A 20658-nucleotide genomic window follows, 5' to 3' on the forward strand; every position below is an offset into this window, starting at 1 on the left:
GAAATGCAGACAAGCGAAGCGAAGCCAGCTGCAGTTCGATGTATCAAATCAGAAAATGGACGCGCTCGTGGGATATATTTTGGCCGTTAACAGGGGAAGAGAGACCGGGCTCATGGCGAGCAGTTGCAGCCGATGATACCTAGATATCTCCGGCAGTTTCCAGAAGCGTGTCCCGAGGTATCCAGGGCATCTAGGGAAAGCAGGGCCGAGACATGTAGAGGAAATGGCCGGAAGGAGCATCACTGCTATCTCATCGTGGCCATATAAACGTGCAAGCAGACGGCTCGATTGACTCTGATAAGGGCATCCATCCATTGTTATAAATAACACGGCCCAGCTGTAAAAACCAATTTCGCTTGTTACATTTCTGATGGAGGCAATCGTACTCTTAGACCTTTCTTAGAAAAAAAAAAAAAGGCTAGTGGTAGTAGTTAAACTATTGCTGGTCGTAGTAGGCTCAACCGAGTATCAGCCCCATGATTCATCTATCAGGAGGAAGTTTCTCCTCGTTCCTGACAATTCATCGTAGCTCTCTCAGCACCATATCATGATGCTATCCCCTGTCCTCTTCGCGTGTCATCCCCCAGCGTTCAATATTGAACGCTGTACATCTTTGCCACTCTCCATTGGATTTCTCCGTTGATGTTGAAAGCAAGAGTGACATCGCGAAGAATACTAGTATCGGCGGCCATCCGTAGCCGGAATTTTACTTAGTCCGCTCTAGAAATTAGCCGAATCGATCGGATTGGATTGGGCCGAAGAAAAATCCAGGATGTCTCTGACCGTTCAGAAGGCATGGCGGCAATTTCAGGATTTCCCATTTGTTCGAGGACGCCATTTTAACTAACCGGAGGAGGGTTTACAAACTTAATAACAAACATCATGCTCTCGAGTAGCACTAGGAAATATACCGAGATGTCTATTGTAGGACCCAAGTACGAAAGGAAACAGTAATGTTTAGTAAGAGCTTTGGAGCTTGGAGCCGTGGATTGGGTGATTCGTACCCTCTATACCACCACGGCGCTGGTGGTGATAGAGCTCTTTTGCCCTAGTGGCCTACATAATAGTAGTACCCCCTAACAGATGGAGTCGTCACGTGTGAAGAGCCCCTGAACGAGAGAGACGAGAGATGCACATCTAGAGCAGTCCTGTCAACATATAATATGGTAAAAATGCAAGAGAATTTACTAGACCTCAGGTGCCATTATTAAACTAGAGATCTATAAGGCAGCGCAATGAACATAACCATGTACGAAGTACTCACTCCCTCCAGCGCGATATGAAGGCACAAATGAACTAATTTAAGATTCCAGTTGCGAAATTCAAAGGATAGAGAGAAATTCAGTATTTCGGAAGCAGTATAACCAGCTCCTTTGCCAACTCCGTTATGATATCATCATCTCTGATAAATGCCCAGCGCAATGTACAAGTTATCTAAGATGCTTTGACCCAAGAGGCCAGAGGGAAATGGACTATCAGAACATTAAATAACTCAAAGAGAAGAATAAAAAAGCAACCGAAGAAAAAGAAAAGAAAAAATCAAGGGGTAAAGGAGGTCGAGAGAGAAAATGGACAGATATAACAAATATGGCCTGGTCGAAAACAATAAGTTGGCCGAATGATGAACAGGAACCTTTTGGAGAAGACAAATGAACCTAAAAATTTTCAAGAAAAGGGAGGACCACCACCTCTTTCTCTTCCTCTATTTAATGTCTAGAAGTTTGACATCGAAAATCAGTTTCGAGTTAGCGGGGATTCCTGGGAGAGATTGTTTGCCGTAAGCAAGATGTGATGGAATTGTCACTCTTCGTTCCCCTCCAACTGACATGCCGGGGATACCGATGTCCCAGCCTTTGATCACTTCTCCGTTGCCAAGCTTAAAGGAGAATGGTGGCCCCTTTTTGTTTGCTATGTGAGTCGACCGTTAGTAATATGTTTCAAAAAACTGTTATTTAATACCGTTGCAGGCCAGAGGTTGGAAGGAAAGACGGGGGACACACCATCAAAAACCTTGCCATTTTCAAGTTTTCCGATATATCGCATGGATACCCGATCTCCTTTCTTGGCAACACGGCCAGATCCAAGCTTCCTATCATCAAGTATGACTCCTTGGACCTCCTTGACGCCGAGGGTGCCGGTAGCAGGTGTCTTCTTCTCTCCATCCTTCTTCTCACCATCCTTCTTAGGAGGTGAAGGAGTAGGGCCTTGCTCAAGCTTTTTGGCAAATTGAACTTTTTTGTCGGACTTGGCCGGCTCTGATGTCTTTACCGGGATCTCCACGGCTTCGCCATTGTTTTTCTTCAACTTCTTCTGTTGCTTCTTGCTAAGCTTTGTCACGCCGTTAGTAGTTGGCTGGGATCCCGATTTGAGAGCTTTTGACATGAGGTCGTCCAAGTTAGCACCTTCATCTCCGGAATCTTCGGCGGGGCGTTTCTTTCCCTTCTTCTTGGCGGCAGCCTTTTCAGCTTCCTCTTCGTCAGAGTCAATCTCCGTGATACGGGGATCATCTATATCATCCAGCTCATCGCTCTCTTCGTCCTCAGCCATCAGATCCAATTCGTCTTCATCAGGACTAAGATCGCAGTCGTCATATTCGTCATCCTCATCACTACTATCGTCCATATCTTCGTGATCATGAGTGGGCATGACATAGTTACCAGTAATGTAAACAGAGTGGGTACCAGTGACCTTGAAAAAGATGCGTTCGTGCTCTCCAACGACGAAGTCAAGGGGTTGTTGGCAGGTCTATGAAATAGTTGTATGGTCAATTCATCGATAGGAAAGAAAATTTCTATTTTAGAGGATTCTGAACAAACCTTTGTAGGATCAAGGGTGCAAACAACGACCTCTTCCATTTCCAGTCCCTCAGAAACGTCACTGTCACTGTCATCATCCCCAGTAGCCCTATCTTTACCCTTTATTAACTTCGAAATAGCGGCTTTGAGGTCGACATCCTCTCCATCTGAGCCGTCATCATCAGAATCTTTCAATGCAGCCGCTTGTCTAGCTTGCTTCAACTTGGCAGGGTCACTAGGTCCTCCATTTGACTCGTCCTCCGAATCTTCCATGTCTTCATCCTCGTCACCATCCTCATAATCATCATCGTCCGAATCATCCTCAAGATCCATTCCTGCAGGAGGGCGGACGATCTTCAATGTCGCACGTGGTGGCTTGCCCTCCGTCTCGGCATCAAACTCAGGTGGAGCATCGGGGTCGATAGCAGCCATTGTGACGCGGAACTAATAATAAGATATGTAAATATTATTTGATAAGTAAGACATAAATAGCTTTAGGTGATATGTATAAACGTTAATGATCAAACAAGACATACCATAGCAGAGGCATCTGCTCCGGCAGGTATCATGATACCGCCTGGCGGCACCTTCACAGCATAAAGAGCAACTGGGTGAGTTGAAGACATGTTGAACTTAGTGAAGAGGCAAAGGGAAATCAATGACGTCGGAAACCAGAGGGAATGTCTATGGCAACACCTCGGAGGGAAAACCGAGACAAAAGCTCGAACGAAGGTGGTTGCTATGCGGGAGAGAGGAACGGAAGATTGAAGAAAAAAAAAATATCAACAGGAGCAAAGTTATGGAAGTTTCCGCATAAAATTTCTAACCAATGACAAACTATACGCTAGTCTTGTTTTAGGTTAGGCCACAACTTTGGAGGATTGATCCGTTGACGACACGCGCTTATCAAATCTATTGCGCGCGCTTATCTGGAGGTTGTCGCTGATTAATTGCTAATCATGTGATCACGCTCCGCCTCTTACGTGCGGCAACGCGACCTCCCAACTCATGATTTCCAACCGCGGGCTTGTCCCATCCCTTGACTGTGCGCATTATGCTGGCGATAGCGTTGCTGGATATGCCGTTGTTCTCTTATATGCCCCAATATGGGCTCAAGACTAGAATCAGGCTCTAATGTGGTGCGCAAGAGAATCGAGAACCGTGAGTCATACCTACCTGTTCTATTTACACCCATTTGCTTTTTCTTTCGCTAATCGGTTGCTATAGATGTATTTGACAATGAAAATGGAGAAGAATATGAGGCGTCAAGCTTCGGGGGTTTTGGCGATTATATCAGACGCAAGAAGCTCAAACTCCAGAACCTTGACACAGAAATCCGTGCCTCATCGCCGCAAAACCCACCTATATTCCGTGGAGTGGTAGCACACGTTAATGGTTACACACAACCTTCTCTGAGTGATCTCCATCACTTGATCGTGAGCCATGGAGGAGGGTTTCTTCAATATCTGGACGGGAAAACGTCCGCCACTCATATAATCGCAAGCGCTCTCACTCCGAAGAAACGAGAAGAATTCCGCAAATATCGCATTGTGAAGCCTTCATGGGTCGTTGAAAGCGTAAAAGCTGGACGTCTTTTGCCATGGGATAGTTTCAGGGTAGTAGATGAAGGGCAGTCCCAGAAAGTGTTGATGTTCGGAGGTGATGGCCAGATACAAAGTCAGGCGAACACTCAAAATCGAAGCTACCGCGATCAAACAAATACGAGTTTGTATATATCTCAAATGAAATCCAAACCTACAGATGCCGACGACCCTATGGAAATCCCTAGGGACGCTGCCTCGGCATATGACGGGGTCATAGGTGAAGCCTGGTCTTCCTCACAAAACGAAGACCAGACAGTCCAGGATGCTGCAATAGCTACATTTTCTGCGCCTGAATCCGACCAGAAAATCACTGGTTCTGGTTCTCCTACAAAAGCAGCAATTCTCGAGTCACCCGATGAGGCACGGATGGTTGAACAAGTTATGCATCCCGAGGCCATTCCTGACAAAAAGAAAGGAAATGACGCCCATTCCTCAATGACTCCGGAGATGTACAATGCACAGCTTCTTTCAGCTCCTCATATGCGAAATTCAAGTGTCGTTAACCCAGAGTTCATACAACAGTTCTATCGTGAATCCCGTCTTCATCACCTTTCTACGTGGAAGGCTGAACTCAAGGCCAAACTTCAGGCTGCCGCTCAAGAGAAAGTCTCATCGCGCAAAGGAAAGAAAACCCATGTTTCTGGGGCTCGGAGATACATTCTGCATGTAGATTTCGACAGCTTTTTTGCTGCTGTTTCTTTACGAAAGCATCCCGAACTAGTTGATCAGCCAGTTGCTATCGCGCACGGCACTGGCCCTGGGTCCGAGATTGCGAGTTGTAACTACCCGGCACGTTCGTTTGGTATCAAAAACGGAATGTGGATGAAAGGGGCACTACAAATGTGCCCGAACTTGAAAGTGCTTCCTTATGATTTCGCTGCTTACGAGGAGGCTAGTGAAAAATTTTATGATGTCATACTTTCAATCGATGCAGTTGTTCAAAGCGTTAGCATTGATGAAGCTCTTGTAGATATCACAAATCTCTGTCAAGACGCTGTTGGTTCCAGTGGCCGGGATATCTCCGAAGGCTCGATATGGCGGGAGCAGGAGAAGGCCGATGAGATTGCACAAAAACTGCGCGATTCTGTTAAGGAGCAAACCGGCTGCAATATCTCCGTGGGCATTGGTGGGAACGTGTTGCAGGCCAGGGTTGCATTGCGGAAAGCGAAACCGGCTGGACAATTTCAACTCAAGCCGGACGCAGTTTTAGATTTCATAGGAACCCTTACCGTGAAGGATCTCCCTGGTGTGGCTCACAGTTTGGGTGCGAAACTCGAAGAACTTGGCGTCACTTTCGTGAAAGATATCCGTGAGCTTAGCAAGGAAAAATTGATATCTAGTCTAGGGCCAAAGACTGGGACCAAGCTATGGGATTTTTCTCGAGGAATCGACAATACAGAAGTGGGATTCCATCCCCCTCGAAAATCGGTATCTGCTGAAATCAGCTGGGGTATTCGGTTTGTCAACCAAGCGCAAGCTGAAGAATTTGTCCAAAGTTTATGCGACGAACTCCATCGAAGACTTGTTGAGAACCTCGTAAAAGGAAAGCAGTTGACCATGCGGATTATGAAACGATCGGCAGATGCTCCTTTGGAACCTGCTAAACATCTCGGACACGGCAAATGTGACACGTTCAATAAAAGTGTCAATTTAGGGGTCGCTACTAATGCAAGCGATATCATCGGGCGGGAGGCAATTTCAATCTTAAGAGGATTCAAATTCTCTCCAGGTGATTTGCGCGGCCTTGGGGTTCAAATGACGAAATTAGAACCCGTTAAGCAGAATAATGCGAATGAATCGGAACGCAGCCAAAAGCAGATTAGTTTCAAACCTGCAAGTCCTCCTCCGCAACGAGAAACGCCGATAGATCCTGATGAAATCAGCACCCCGCGGAAAGAGGACACGATTAGCGATTATTTGCCGAATTCCTTCAAGTCTGCTCCAGCTTTAGCCGATACCTCCCAAAAGCCATTGAATCTGACAGGTACACAATTTGTGATGCCAACCCAAGCCGACCCCAAAATGCTTGCAGAGTTACCAATAGATATTCGATCGAAATTTGCTCCTCAGAATCCCATCCAGGAGCCCCGGAGTCATGATAGATCTCCACATAGCGGGATGCCATCTCCAGTTGCACATCTACCGCCCCAATCACAGCTAGATCAAGAAATGCTCGCTGAGTTACCTGAAGATGTTCGAATGGAAATCCTAGGTTACTATAAGCGACCATCAAGTCCTCACCCAGAATCATCTCAACTTGGCACACCACGGCATAACAAACCTGCCATCTCAAAAGCTATCAAGAGAGCTACCACTCCAACAAAAACACGTGCTGGGCGCGGACGCGGACGGCCTAGTAACAAACCCGTTGGGAATAGTACCCTCATGCAATCTAGTTTCATTTTTACACGGCCTTCAAACGAGCCGACCACGGTCCAGGAACACGTGCGCTCCCCTGGCTCTCCTCATATCGAAACCGACGGTATTTCTTCAGATTTCCTTGCTGCGTTGCCGGACGATATTCGTCGGGAAGTACTCGAAGAGCACAAACGATCGCGTCTCCAAAAAAGAGCCGGCCTCAACCTACCTCCCCCGACCCGAAGATCCCTTTTCCCCAAGCCAGCTGCGCGAATATCAGAGCAAAAAACGATTAGTCTCCCTCCTCGCCCGGAAAAGCCTACTTTTACATCTAAGAAACTCTCATCTCTCCCAGAGCTGCGCAAAGCCTTGGGCGAATGGTACGGAGCTTTTGAGACTGAGCCCCCATATGATGAGGATGTAACTACACTGGCGAAGTATTTGAAACGTGTGGTCCTCGAGGAGAAGGATATTGCGAAGGCAGTTGCAGTGGTTGGGTGGCTGTCATGGTTGATTGAGTCTTCGACCCCGGAAGAGAATCCGTCAAATGAAGCTGGAATCTTACCGGAGGTGGGTTCGTTCAGCACCATCAAGGGTAAACAAGCGAGAGAGGGCTGGGATAACGCACTGCAGAGCCTTCGTGATAATATTAGCGATGCTGTCCAAGAAAGAGGCTTACCCCCTGTTGAATTTACTTGAACGAGTCCGATTTAGCTGTGCTATCTATCACTGCATATCTGTTGGATAGGTTGTTTTCTCTTTTTATCTTCTCCTATTCTCTGGTCAGACGCAAAAATCCGGTATAAACGTCTTTGGAAGCCCCCAAAAATGATGCATTCAATCTCTGCCAGTGTTCAAAGTCGGCGCTCATGATTATGAGAAATGGGGCAAAAATCAGCACTTGAACGAACTTCCAGAAGCGGACACACATATTCCGTAAATTTTTCGACCCATGAATGCTCCGAAAAAAAAAAAAAAAATCCACCTCTCGATACTTAAGCTCAACACAAGGAAGGCACTGGACTCACCTTTTTTGAAATGCCAATATATTCACTATATTACTGCATGCCCGCCACCTTCTAAATCCCAGGGTCTTCGATGTAAAAGGAGGATTAGCCCACTCAACAACAATTCGTTCAAGCCTTTCAGTGGTTAATGATTCTGTTCATAATAAGGTATTTTTGTAAATATTTTTACCCTGGCCCAACACATCACTTGGCAGAAAGGAACCATCAGAAGATATTATTTACAAAATTCAGCTTTTTGACGGAAGGGGCAGCCAGCCTGGAAATGCGATTCTATCCTGTGAAGCCAAATCACTACAAATCCTCAAAAGCGGGTGACTGAGGTACTTGAGATAATGGCCCACATCCTCGCAGGACAGTGGAAACCCTTCCCCTGCTGCCCAATCAAGGGGTTTATGATTGGATACTTCTCTCGCTTCCTGCCGATGAGATTGTTATTTATATATAGCACACAGATATTGCATATATAGAGTACAGCATCACTTAATGAACTTAATCCGTCCACATTTTTATGTATTAAAGGACAATAACTGAATACCTTACGGCACGCAAAAGCATCAATTAATCCTCTCCCAGAACTCAGGTACAGCTCTTAGTTTTCTCTCTTCCTCGCTTTCATTCCCGTTAAACTTGCATTGAAGTCGGGAGATACTTGCAACTATGGGGTTAAACTCGAAGTGCGGAATGAAGGTATCTTTCTGATTGAATTGTATTTGGAGCCGTCATACATAACATTTCGAAGGACTATGAGCCTTTCTCTCAGCTTCTGTTGAAGTCGTTCCATTTCCCATCACTTATTGACGGTCAATGGGCTCACAGCTTCAATGCGCATTTGGGAGGATCAATTTCCAACGAGTATTTCCTAACCAGTATTCAAAGTCAGTCCTACTCTCCCGTCTCTCCCTCAAGCTCATGTCCCCGAAAAAAAAAAATAGGCCCGTCGTTTATCCTGTTGGAGCATCCCCTGGCATGGAAATGAAGACCTTATATATACTTCGTAGGGAAGAGAGCATATACATGTGCGCTAACTAACCAGCCCCGAGCTGCTCTAGATAGTCACCAAAGCTGGAGAGAGCAGCAATAATATTCGCAGGCAAAATCATCCCCAGTGGTGATCGCTGCAACATATGGAATGAAATTCTAGCCTGCAATACCGCCAACTTGGCACTTTTAACGGATCAGGTGTTGATTCGAATCTACTCATTTGTCCCCCTAAAAGACAACGAGCATTGCATATCTACCAAACGGGGACCAGTGCAGATTTTCGTGCAGTCGAAACCGGGATTCGATTCTAACTGTGCAGAGTCCATGCCCTTTGAAGGGAGACCTAAGTTGTGGGCGGGGTGAGGTATTTAAGCTTGACTTGCTAGTGCGGGTGTCACAGGGCGGAGAACGACAACGGGGAGAGCTAAAAATGCTTACCGACCTTGGTTTTATAAGTCCGCGCCATGGCAGGGCGACATGTAGCGTGAACAATTTCAAGGGCATTCCTTGCTGAGCACCTCTTCCGTGCGTGTTGGTGGTGTTTAAATAGACAGCAGCTGGTCCTGGAAGTGACTTTTGGATGCGTTCGTATCTCCAAAAACACAAGGACAACTGCTCATCCCCACATACAGAGGAGCCTCGGGAACTCGCAACACAATTAAACAGGAATTGAATCTGTAGGCATTGGCCTCGTGAATGTTAAGAACAGTATTGAACCGCTATATCTTCTTCCTCAAGTGAGTATTGAGTTCATTGCTGCCTGTGTTCCTAATTCTATATATCGTTTGCCATTTGATATCCCACGCGTAGAATAGAATGTCTAATTTTTGAACTTCATGGTTTCATTTCCAGTTCCCGGCATCTCAACATTAATATCTCGATTTTCCCCTGCAGCCTTCACCATGGCAGCGAATGAATCAGGTAAAGGAACCACTGCTCTCTAGCCCTTGAAAAGCCACACCGAACTCTGACAAATATACATACTTATATTTTACCCCTTTTCTTAAAACTCAGCTCCCGTGCATTATGCCATGCTTCTTTACCCGGGCTTCCAAGCCTTGGATGCTTTCGGACCACTCGACATCCTCAACATCGTAGCTCTGGAGAAGGAGATAAAGCTATCCCTCATCGGCCCAACCATGGACCCTGTCAGTACAAAGTCACCGATCCCAAACACCTACTCCACCAGCTCAACCTCCTACCAATCTGTGGTCCCAACGCATACATACGACGCTCCGCCAGAGGACATCGACGTCATCATCGTCCCGGGGGGGGTTGGCTCGAGACACGAAACCATCAAGCCCACGGTCCAATTCCTGGCCGAGAGATACCCACGCGTCCGTTATCTACTTACCGTCTGCACAGGCTCGTATGTAGCTGCACAGTCAGGCATCCTTGATGGCAAGAAGGCAACAACGAACAAAATCAGATATGATGCCGTGGTAGCGAAGGCTCCCAAGGTGAACTGGGTGCGGCAGGCGCGGTGGGTTGTGGATGGCAATATTTGGACATCCTCCGGTGTTAGTGCGGGGATGGATGAGATGTTGGCGTTTGTGCAGGAAATCTATGGGAGAGAGTTGGCGGTGAAGGTTGCGACCGTTATGGAGTATAATTGGCATGAAGATTCGACGGTGGATCCGTTTGCGGAGTCACCCTTGGTGAAGAGGTATGGGTACTAAAGCTGTCTAAAGTATTGTGGCGGACAGATTGCTTGCGAAAACACATGCGGTTGTATATTATGATATTCGATTGGGATAACGGTGGAATTGGTCGGATATCGTGGTTTATCAGAGTTGCCGTGTATAAAATCTTAATAAGAGTTAGCGGAACATCCGCTCACAAGCAGATCAACGAGGGATTGATGAGGATATCGTGCTTGAAAATGGGAAGTTGAGCACAAACAATTCGTTTACGAAGACAGAGCGAGCCCTACACTTCTAAATTCACATAACACTCCCACCTATTGTTCGCACCACCATGATCCCTTCTACCCCATATGGTGTGCCCACCCTCTCCAAAAAGGATATTATCACATTTTGGTAGATATTGGAGGTATCCTTTCTTATCTCACTTCTGTTGATAGCTGCCACTGCAGGGTAAGGTGTGGTGGATCTGGTGATCCTTACAGACTAGTATTTAGTTCAAGTGACAAGGAACTGCCTAGTACTGTGTGAGCAGAGTGGTGATGAAGTTACCAATACAATAGGGAAATATGACTAGAGAGCAGCTGAATATAAGAATAGGCCAGCGAGGTGAAGACCGTGATAGTCTCTGACTGCATATATACATATATATAGCCTTAGAAAAAGATATGAAAAACAACAAAACTGGTGATTAGGGGGTTTGTTCATTTAGCTGCAACAGATCCATTGCAAGTAAAAGATATAGATAGGTTACTTGCTTTCTTGAACTCTGTTCTTGACCTAAATGAGAAGTTCGGTCAAAAGTACTCAGTACCTCTCTAACTAGATCAGAGAAAATAACACCAACAGGCAGAATTCAATTTGCCGCCAAAAAACGGATAAAAGAATTAATGAAAAAAAAAAAAAAAGCTTTCTGTATACACGCCGTTTTATATATATATATATATATATAGCTATATCAGAGGAGACATTAATCTGCCATTGTATCAAAAAAAAAAAAAAAAAAAAAAAAAAAAAATGAAGAGGGGGGAGGAATAGGAAAGAAAAACAAACACCATCCCCAAACCGCGGAGCCAGTAGGAGGGCTACTCTCTATCTAAGTAACTATTCTACATATAGTTAGTTATCCAAGTACGTAATGAATGAATAAATCGAATTGATCGAAGTCAGCCAACCCCCCACACCCCCAAAGCCAAACGGGCGTTTGTTTGATATCGATGATGCCGATGAGGCCGGTGCCGCACTTAACCGATAAAACGCCATCGTTGAGATAAGGTAGGGATTACGGATGTTATCCCTGTTCGGAGACAAGCGTTGCAGGCTTGGAAGTTGCGTCTCTGCCGAAACAAAAGGAAGGCTGGAATTGGGCCAGTAATGTTCTGGAGTATTGGTGACGCATGCGCGACGATTTAGTACGACATGTCTCTTACCACCGCGTCAAAGGCGCCGGCGACATACTTGACGTTATTGGTGGTCACTGCGGAATAATTGGAGAGTGGTTAGCTGAGGGTTTTTCAATTTAACGAATTTTTGGGGAAGGGGAAAGATATGAAAAGATTTCTTTTGCTAAAAAGAAATAAAATAACAGTAAATAAATAATAAAAAGGAGGGGGGTGCCGGGTGGGGGGGGGGGGGGGGGAAGAAAACCCCTTACGTCCAGAAATCGACGCTCTCCCCGACTCAAGCATATAAATATGATATTTTTCTCTCAGGGTCTTGATCTGCTTCTTGGTCAGACCGGTGTATGAAAACATGCCGATCTGATTGATGATATGGTCCCAGTTGCCAGGCGTGCCTAGACGGCGTAGCTCATCGTACAGCGCGCGTCGCATGGATTTTATCCTGCTGCTCATGATAGACAGGTCTTGTTTCCATTCGATAACGTTGGCAGGATCTCTGAGGACTGCAGCTGCGATTTTTGAACCTGGAGGATTTTTTTTTTTTTTTTGATTTTTTGTTCTCGCGTTAGTTATATTATATTATATATAGATATATACGGACACCCATATTCCGTTAATTTTAAAAAAAAGAAAGAAAGAAAATAAAACATACCATAAGCAGGCGGCACCGAAATCTCCCCCCTTTGCAACTCAATGAGCTGGAACCTAGCCCTTCTGGCCGAATCCTCGGTGTGGCACACGAGATGAAAAGCCCCAACGCGCTGCCCATAGAGGCCCAGGTTCTTGCTAAAGCTCTGCGCCACACACATCTCCATCCCACGCGCGACAAACTCTCGCATGGCCCAGGCGTCATTATCCAGATCCCCCGACGCGAAACCTTGATACGCAGAGTCGAAGAATGGGAATATCCCCTTCCTCTGACACAGAGAGGCGATGGCCTCCCACTGGGCTCTGGTGGGGTCAAGACCCGTGGGGTTGTGCGCGCAGGCATGCAGAAGGATGACATCCCCGCGCTGCGCGTTAGCTTCCAGTGTGCGGATCATGCCATCGAAATCGAAGGAGCGGGTCTGGGCGTGGTAGTAAGGGTAGAGAACGGTCTTGATGGGGCTTCCGGTGGAGCTTGAGGCGACCAGGTCCCAGATCAAATGGTGGTTGGCCCAGGTAGGGTCTGAGAGCCAGATTTTTCGGGTTGGAGTAGCGGACGAGGAGGACGGTGAGATCAGACGAGGGAGGTGTTCTTTGAGGAAACGAGCACCGAGATGGTTTGCGCCTGTTCCCGAAACCGTTTGCAAGCTGGCAATGCGGCCTTTGGCAATGGGGCAGCTGTTCCCAAAGACCAGATCCCTCGCTGCATCCACGAATGGCTGGTACCCTTCAATAGGAAGATATTCATGGTCAAACGTCGGATCTTCACACAGTTGTTTTTCGACCTAGATTTGCCAAAGTTAACGGCACCACTCGCAGCAATTCACGGAAACACTTCTTTCTCTTTTCGCCTTTCACCTTTCACTTTTTCCGGCTTGCCTGCGGTTTCTAATACGTGGAAAGGGAAGACGTAGCTTAACCGTAGATACGTACTTTTTTCACGATGTTTAACCTCCAGCTCTTGGCCTCATTGTCTCTGTACACTCCGGCTCCAAGACTGACCTTCTGCGGCGAAGAGTCAGCCACAAATTGAGCCATGAGTCCGAAAACCTCATCATATTGAGGGATTTCCAAAGTGCTGAACAGGCTTTCTTGCGGTGCAGGAGCCATGTTCAGATGTTGATTTGGTATGTGATTCGATTGTAATTTGTAATTTTAATATATATTTTCTTCTCTTTAATTCTGTTTAAATAACAATCAGAAAATTCCACACTGTTGCCCTTATAAGATTTTAGATTTAGAAAGATTGATTCCGAGGATAGGGAGTTTAAGCAAGTTTGCCAGCAGTTGTCTCAATCTTCTCCCCTGGAAATCTGAATCAAGCAGTCCAAGAACTGGGAGAAGCATTTATTTAAGATATTATCTTGCCTTTTAAAAAATAATAATAATAATAAGCTTTGTACCCTTTTTCCTTTCCCGGGGGCGGATGTGTTGCTCCTTTAACCAAATTTTGCCAGGTATCCACAACTCCCAGCGAAGCGAAAGGCCACCCATATTGTCAACACAACAGGCCCGCTCCGCGCAACCCGTACTTGCTGCGTCGAGGGAGTGGGCTAGCATTTTAGGACCCAGTGCTGCCCCCGGCGCGTGATCCGGGATATAGGTAAGGGAAACATGATGATGGCAGATAAGCAAGTTGGTCTTGGAGTCATCGATGTGAGCGAGCTAAGTTGCATCATGTACAGGTACAGGTACAGGTACATGTAGACGTAGATGTAGATGTAGATGTACATGTACGGAGTACGGAGTACATGTGCATGCAATGGATGGATGTCAAGCCCATGCAACATGCAATTCGCGCGTGTCAACCAGCCTTATCCGACCGAGTTCACTGTCGCTGGTTAGTTAGCGAGTTTACTCTTGCTTAGCGTTAACGAGATTTAAGCCGTTGCTGTTGGCCCGTATATATCCACGCCCACCCCCGCAGAAACCGCAACCAGACCTGTCCTGTGTCTGCTGGTAACGGCCATCAATGAGATGTAAATGTAACTATGCCTTCTTTTGCGGGGAATCCGCGGGTTTCTTCCGCATCTGCCAGTTGTTACGTCCTAAATGCTTGCAACCTGGGCAAGTTGTAATAGGTAGGTAGGTACAGTAGGTAGGCAGGTAGGTAGGTATACATCATTTCATCATATTCTGTGCTCATTGCACCATGGAGAATGTCATTTTCAAGAATACATCCTCTCCTCCTAAAACAAATCAACGGAAACGGCCTTTTCTTTGTGCATTGCAGTGTCCAGTCCGCTTTGCAATGTGCTCCCTCCCTCTCACATCAACTGCCCGGAGTCGATTGATCCATTGGACCCTCCCTGCTTTCATATTCCCCCAACTGGCAATGCCTGGAATAACACACTGAAACCCTAACTCTGAGGCCTACCTTTTCTCCGGTCTCTTCAAAGAAGATACCAGTATGCCGGAGGTACTCCGTACTGTGTACATGTGTGTACATAGTATGTACATGCCCACCTTCGCTTCCAGCTCCATCAATGCCCAAAATGCCGAGGGAGACTAGCCTCGCCGGCTATCCACGGCTGCCGTTGACCAACAAGCGCCGCAGAAAAGCTTCCTGGGGCTACAAGCGGGACCCAGTCCAGCCCATTCTGTGGCCTCCAAGTCTGTAGCCGCTGGGACAGATATCAAAAGAAAGATAAATAGCTCGTTAAATAAAATAACTAAAATAAATAAATAAAAATTATCAGCCGTACGTGGTTAGTTAACTAGTTAGCGGTCCACTTGTTGCAGTGACGTAACTAAGTTTGCAGCTTAGTTAACCGAGCTGCTGGAGCTAACTTAGTTCCTTACTAGATATTTAAATCGATGGAGCTTACAACAGAGTATCTGGTTTGCCAACGGTCCACAGGAGGGCAGGCCGCATGGTCACACTGCGGTTTTAAATAACCCTTCTTCTGGTCTCTGGTCGAGTTGGGGCTTCATATAGTGGGAGCCAGGTTTTGAGAGGGGTAAGGTAAGAAAAGGAGGGAGAGGAGGGAGTGGTTTTGTAACCTGCCGACTATATAGTTCTACGTCGTCAATCATAACAATTTTGAATAGAAGAAACAAAAGAAGTGTAAGGTTAGGTAGTTTTGGCTGATAGATAGGCAGGCTATCTAGTTTTCAATAATAAGGAAGTAAATAAACAAAAGATAGATGAAAAGGGCCTCTTTATATGTAGTCAATTCTCACGATGAATCAAATTTCATAATCCAGATTAAGTAGTTATACATATATTCAATTCTAACCAGTGAAATTGAACTGAGTTGAAAATGATATATGGCTGGTAGCCGACGATGAAATAGTCGATGAATCAATTTAGGAAATATGCCCCTGGAGCCCACTGCCCATGGCAGTCATGAATGAAAAAAAATAAAAAAGAAGTAAAGGAAATTGCTGGTCGTCAATCCAATCGAAGAGCCAGAATATGAAAAGGCAAGAAGGCAAAGAGGGATAGATAGGGAGAGAACTAAACAAAACAAGGTTGTTCCCTTCCAATTTCAAAAAAAAAAAAAAAAAAAAAAAAAAAAAAAAAAAAAAAAAAGACGGGATAACCATTTCCCCCAAGATTAGATATTGTCGAATACGACAACTATAGACAAGGAAAATTATACAAGATATATATTTTTGATAACAAAGGAAAAAGGCCCACAATATCAATAGATAGGTCTCCCTTCATCCCACTTTCTCATCCCTCGAATACCGCCACCGCTATCACCATCAAGGGCCGCTACACCACTTGTCCCGTGACAAGTTTCACCAACACCTTCGCTCGTTTTTTCGGGAGATAAAGAAAAGCGTACCCTACCACCAATACTACTCTCCCTCCTCTTCTTCCCAGCACTCTCGCCCCACTCCCCCACCCCACACCCCCAATCCTCCAACCCACTCCCAGACCCGCGACACATCACCCGCCCGCCCCTCCCTCACCGATGCGCGAACATTTGCATTACCTTCCACGATGCCTCGCACCCGCTTCCACAACATCTCCCGCCGACTGCCCTTCAGCTCATCCCGCAGCACGTCGTCGCGCAGCTGGCCAATAGAGATCCACGATTCCAGCGCCTCCCCGCGAGCATGCAACGCTGCTTGCGTGGCGAGGCGGTCTAGGGTCATGTTCACCAACGAAGGGATGCGGGCAGTGTCGGAGCGGCGCGCAAGCACCGTCGAACGTGCATATGCTACGGCAACGATCAGAAGTGCTAGAAGGAGAAGAGGGAATCGATACGCGAAGAGAGAGAGGCGTAGGTGTCGTCGGAAGGCGCAGCTGAGCGAGAGATGGGAGAGTGATGTTGATGCGTATATGATGCTGTCGGACGGGCTGTGTTTTCGTGAGCGGTGCTGTTAGTCCGGTTAAATTATGTATGTCAGATATGATAGTAATTTTGCAACAGAAAATGAAGGAAGAAAGTAAACCGAAAATAGGACAAAAGGAATATCGACATGGAGATGCGGTAGCTCCTCTTATTAAACACAATCGAAAATCTAACCCACGAAACGCCCGCACCCTTGCGGAAAGACCCTAAAAAGAGCAAAATAGAATGGAATCCTTACCCTTGGGTGGAAGTGGCAATCTCCTCACGGCTCGTTATTTCACCCATAGCTGCTCTCCAAAGTTCCTCGAACTCCTCTTCACTCATCCCCTTCCTCTTTTTCTTGTTCAGCTCCTCCTTAAGCTCGGCTGCTGTCATCCCCGGGGATGGTACCACAGTTCCGCCTGCTGTATCCGGTTCGCCGCATTCCCATTTTGATCTTCTCTCTCTCAACGCATCAATTGCCTTATCGGCAACCGATTTTACACGGCGAACTTTCTCCCCATCAGGCTCGCAGGATGGCGGCAGGGGAATCAATCCTCCAAGGGCCAACGGATGCGGTTTCAGAAGGAAGTCCTGTTCGCATCTAACTTCGAACTCTGGGTAACAAAAAGCATGCGGAGGGCATGGTTCACACTTTGGCTGCAAAACCTCTGCCCACTCTGGCACTTTGGTATCCGCCAATGACCAGTAAGGTTTCCCTACTCCGCAATAGCCAATCTCAATCTTCTCCTTACGCAACCATGCACCAAATCCACTTAGGAGTGAAAAAATGACTACCCAAGGAGCGAGTTTACTGAACTTTCCCTCTTTCCGCGTTTGCCTGCGCGGGCTCCCTTTGGCAGGTTGCTGCCCCGTCAGCGATGGCAACTCTTCAGGAGTAAATTCTTCTCCAGGTTCCAAAGTGCCAGATTCATCCGATTCTTCAACCTTAGGCGTTGACAGAAGAGAAACAGATATGTCAAATGTTGAGCTTGACGGGACCTCCACATCCTCTTCTTGCTTCACTTTGACAGGTTCCGTTTTTCTCGGTCTGCGACCATGACTATCTGTAGGCTCCGTTGAATATCTCGTGCCGCTTCTCCGCTTTCGCTCAACGCTTACTGTTCGAGTGCAAGGATAATGCTCCGCTTCCACTGGCGAGCTTCCACTCTGGAAAGGGTTGTCGTCAGTGAAAACACCATCGTCGCCGGTCTTGTACTTGATCGGTGTGGGCAAAATATCCGCTGAGGTGGACGCTCGAGGAGTGGGAAATGCTTCGCTCTTTCGCGATTTCCGAGCGGTCGATCGTCGTGGAGTTTCTTCAATGACGCCCATATCTTCCCCGGTTTCAGTATCGGATGCCCGGGGGTGTTTTGTCGTCGTTTTTCGCCTCCTAGAAGTAGAAGGTGGTGGTCGTTGTAAAAGAGCACTTCCATCCAGCTCGGCTGTAGATGCCCTCGTGCTGGGTCGAGACCTACCCCTCCGTGACGTAGCTGGCGTAGATGGTGGGGGCATCGATTCTCTCCCTTGCTCTTCATTCTCACTCCCCAGTGATGCGCCATTTCTAGGCATATTGGTAATACCTTTGCTCGTCCTCCTCACTCGGTCACGCTCCCGTAGCAACCTTTTCGCATGTGGTAGCACTTCGTTTTGCAGGATCTCAATGAGTTGTGCCTTTTTTGCTGAGGCGGGGTAGGAAACGTCATGGTGAACGAGGATAGAGCGGATGCGCGGAATTGTTAGTGAAGTAAGATCGAAATCTGGGTTAAGATATGCAAGCTCATTGTTGCTTTCCGAATCTGAAGCCATGATAGGGCGATAGCGTAGCTTCAGCCTGCCCACTTCGACGAAGGGTAAAACTTGAAGGCGGGGGGTGGGGGGGGGGGGGGGGGAAGGATAAAAGAAGGTAAAAAGATCCGCCTCAATCACATCGGAAAAATGAGTGTGCTGGCTTGATTGATGTGTCGAACTGAGGGAAGGAAAAAAAGTCGAATGTTTGAAAGGCTAACCTGAACAACAATGCCACTGGTATCCAGGGCAACCGCAGGAAGTGTGAAGGGAGTGAACAAGGCTCGATTAACCAACTACTGCAACTCCAACCAGGGTTCAAAAGAAAGCGGCGAACAGAATTGCATAAAATCTTGGGTGGGCGCAGGTGGATGGGGATAGATTATGATAGTATCCGGGAGGTTGAGAGATACAGGTTCGCTGCTGGAGGCAACAGGCGAGAGGCCAAACAAACCAGCACGATTATAATCACGTGATTCACATCATGAACGGGACTCCTTAGGAACAGGACAAGGCCGCGATGAAAAAGCTACAAAAAATACATATGCAAAAGCGCACTGTAGTAAACTAACATATAAGGAAGTAGACTACAATACCATTCATCGCATGGTCACGCCAAACCTAACAACTATAGCAAAAGGGACACATAATCCAAAAGCGGACGATAGACAACTTGAAGCGAGCAACAAAAATCAATTTGACCAATAGAAAAACTAATATAACATCAGGTAAACATGCTCTTGAAGAAAAAAGAATGAAGTGATATAGCAATACTATGGCTCTCAGCCGAAAATCCAAAAGGAACAAGAAGGGAAAACAAACCAGTAATCTGTGCCGTTACCGCCGAACCCAATATTGATTGAAGAGGTCGATCGACATCAAGTCATATGAGCCAAAGCGCAATCCATGGATTTCTTGTGAAAAAAAAAAAAAAACCCAAGAAAGGCCCAAAAAAGTCAACGAACAACAAAAGAGAGAAAGAGATTTCGACCAAAAAGCCTAACAGCGAACAAATCCAACATATCCAAAGGTAGGCGACCATTAAATAAATTCCGCCGCTGATATAACATAGATATTCCAAGGACGAGAAACCTGAAGAAAAGGGGGAAACCAGGAACTGCAGAAATGACAAAAAAACAAGGAGACGCCAAATAGGAGGCGCTAGAAAACAGAGTTAATACAAAAGATATATATAATAAAGCCCCAAAGAGGGAGCTAAACTCCCCACGCCATGCGAATTCATTGACCTATGAAAAATGAAAAAAAGGGGAATGAAATAAAAACCGAATAGATGAAAACAAAACCAAATGATATAAGTGAATGTTCCTTTCTAAGGTCCATTTTCAATCCCGCCCCCCCAAGAAAAGAGAAGGAAAAGAACCAAATCATGTAGGACTTGAACCAGAACAGGAACCACTACCGGTGATCATATCAGATACTGCTGATGAACTCTGGTTGGCACTTTTCAACACTGACACAGCTGGGTGTGGAATTTGATGACTCGTCAGGGAAGGCGGATCGATTTGCTCCTTTAAGGCTTTGAATTCGCTCAGTTGCACCTGCAACTCTGTCAAGATATCCGCCATGGGAATAGCGATGTCTTTTAGAGTGGCGGCAGAGTTGAATGGTCTGATCATATGTCGGATCGTGAGGGTATTCGCACATGTCTAGGGTGTTTTATTGGGTAATGTTAGTTAAAGGCAGTTCTGTGGTGATTGAAAATGAAAAAGGAAAAAGGGAAAAGGTAAACTAACCTCCACACGCGTAATTTGATGCTCTATCAAGCTCCAAACCTGCGCATCGGTAACTTCCCCATGCCGTGCCTTGACTACGTTGAGAAGGCTCATTTCCGGCTGTCGCACACCAACTTCGCCACGATTTTCTAGTGCGCTGCAGAACGCTTCCAGCCGCAGAGCGACAGTCCACAGGCGCCAGACAAGACCCTGCCTCGATGGTGAGATGCATGTCCCTGCCTATGGAAATGGGCAGAGTGTCCGCTTCTTCGATTGAATAGCAGGGGGCGTTGAGACGACCGGCTAGAGAATGGGGATACATCATGTAGACAAATTCAGGGTTCTCAAGCCCCTTTTAACTTCGCTCGCCATATCCTTTAATTTCAAACCCCTGGGG

The 20658-nt window shown here is 46.5% G+C and overlaps 7 protein-coding genes across 7 annotated transcripts in view; 3 read left to right on the plus strand and 4 right to left on the minus strand.

The window, feature by feature from the left end:
* Positions 1 to 1706: 1706 nt before the first annotated feature.
* HCAG_03748 (FK506-binding protein 1) lies at positions 1707 to 3421 on the minus strand (the record flags this gene model as incomplete). Its single annotated transcript, XM_001541600.1, has 5 exons — positions 1707 to 1713; positions 1827 to 1908; positions 2001 to 2745; positions 2817 to 3239; positions 3332 to 3421. 5 exons carry the CDS (start codon positions 3419 to 3421, stop codon positions 1707 to 1709), a joined length of 1347 nt encoding a protein of 448 aa, XP_001541650.1.
* A 480-nt stretch (positions 3422 to 3901) lies between these two features.
* On the plus strand, positions 3902 to 7456 carry HCAG_03749 (hypothetical protein; the record flags this gene model as incomplete). Its single annotated transcript, XM_001541601.1, has 2 exons — positions 3902 to 3956; positions 4023 to 7456. 2 exons carry the CDS (start codon positions 3902 to 3904, stop codon positions 7454 to 7456), a joined length of 3489 nt encoding a protein of 1162 aa, XP_001541651.1.
* Positions 7457 to 9668: 2212 nt separating this feature from the next.
* HCAG_03750 (conserved hypothetical protein) lies at positions 9669 to 10524 on the plus strand (the record flags this gene model as incomplete). The annotated part of the gene is made up of 3 exons (XM_001541602.1): positions 9669 to 9687; positions 9781 to 10432; positions 10473 to 10524. The coding sequence occupies 3 exons, from the start codon at positions 9669 to 9671 to the stop codon at positions 10522 to 10524; spliced, it is 723 nt and encodes a 240-aa protein (XP_001541652.1).
* A 635-nt stretch (positions 10525 to 11159) lies between these two features.
* On the minus strand, positions 11160 to 13564 carry HCAG_03751 (hypothetical protein; the record flags this gene model as incomplete). The annotated part of the gene is made up of 6 exons (XM_001541603.1): positions 11160 to 11189; positions 11476 to 11505; positions 11840 to 11886; positions 12064 to 12333; positions 12462 to 13239; positions 13388 to 13564. 6 exons carry the CDS (start codon positions 13562 to 13564, stop codon positions 11160 to 11162), a joined length of 1332 nt encoding a protein of 443 aa, XP_001541653.1.
* A 678-nt stretch (positions 13565 to 14242) lies between these two features.
* HCAG_03752 (predicted protein) lies at positions 14243 to 15075 on the plus strand (the record flags this gene model as incomplete). The annotated part of the gene is made up of 2 exons (XM_001541604.1): positions 14243 to 14294; positions 14933 to 15075. The coding sequence occupies 2 exons, from the start codon at positions 14243 to 14245 to the stop codon at positions 15073 to 15075; spliced, it is 195 nt and encodes a 64-aa protein (XP_001541654.1).
* A 1186-nt stretch (positions 15076 to 16261) lies between these two features.
* Positions 16262 to 18549, minus strand: HCAG_03753 (predicted protein; the record flags this gene model as incomplete). The annotated part of the gene is made up of 2 exons (XM_001541605.1): positions 16262 to 16766; positions 17000 to 18549. 2 exons carry the CDS (start codon positions 18547 to 18549, stop codon positions 16262 to 16264), a joined length of 2055 nt encoding a protein of 684 aa, XP_001541655.1.
* Positions 18550 to 19913: 1364 nt separating this feature from the next.
* HCAG_03754 (hypothetical protein) overlaps positions 19914 to 20658 on the minus strand; it is a gene marked incomplete at both ends in the record, with an annotated part of 3778 nt that continues 3033 nt past the window's right edge. Inside the window, 2 exons of the mRNA XM_001541606.1 lie at positions 19914 to 20195; positions 20283 to 20501. Of these exons, the coding sequence (XP_001541656.1) occupies positions 19914 to 20195; positions 20283 to 20501 (501 nt within the window). The remainder of the gene's footprint in view (positions 20196 to 20282; positions 20502 to 20658) is intronic.

This window comes from Histoplasma capsulatum, genomic scaffold (genome assembly GCF_000149585.1).
Source record: "Histoplasma capsulatum NAm1 scaffold_3 genomic scaffold, whole genome shotgun sequence".
Classification (NCBI taxonomy): Eukaryota; Fungi; Ascomycota; class Eurotiomycetes; order Onygenales; family Ajellomycetaceae; genus Histoplasma; species Histoplasma mississippiense.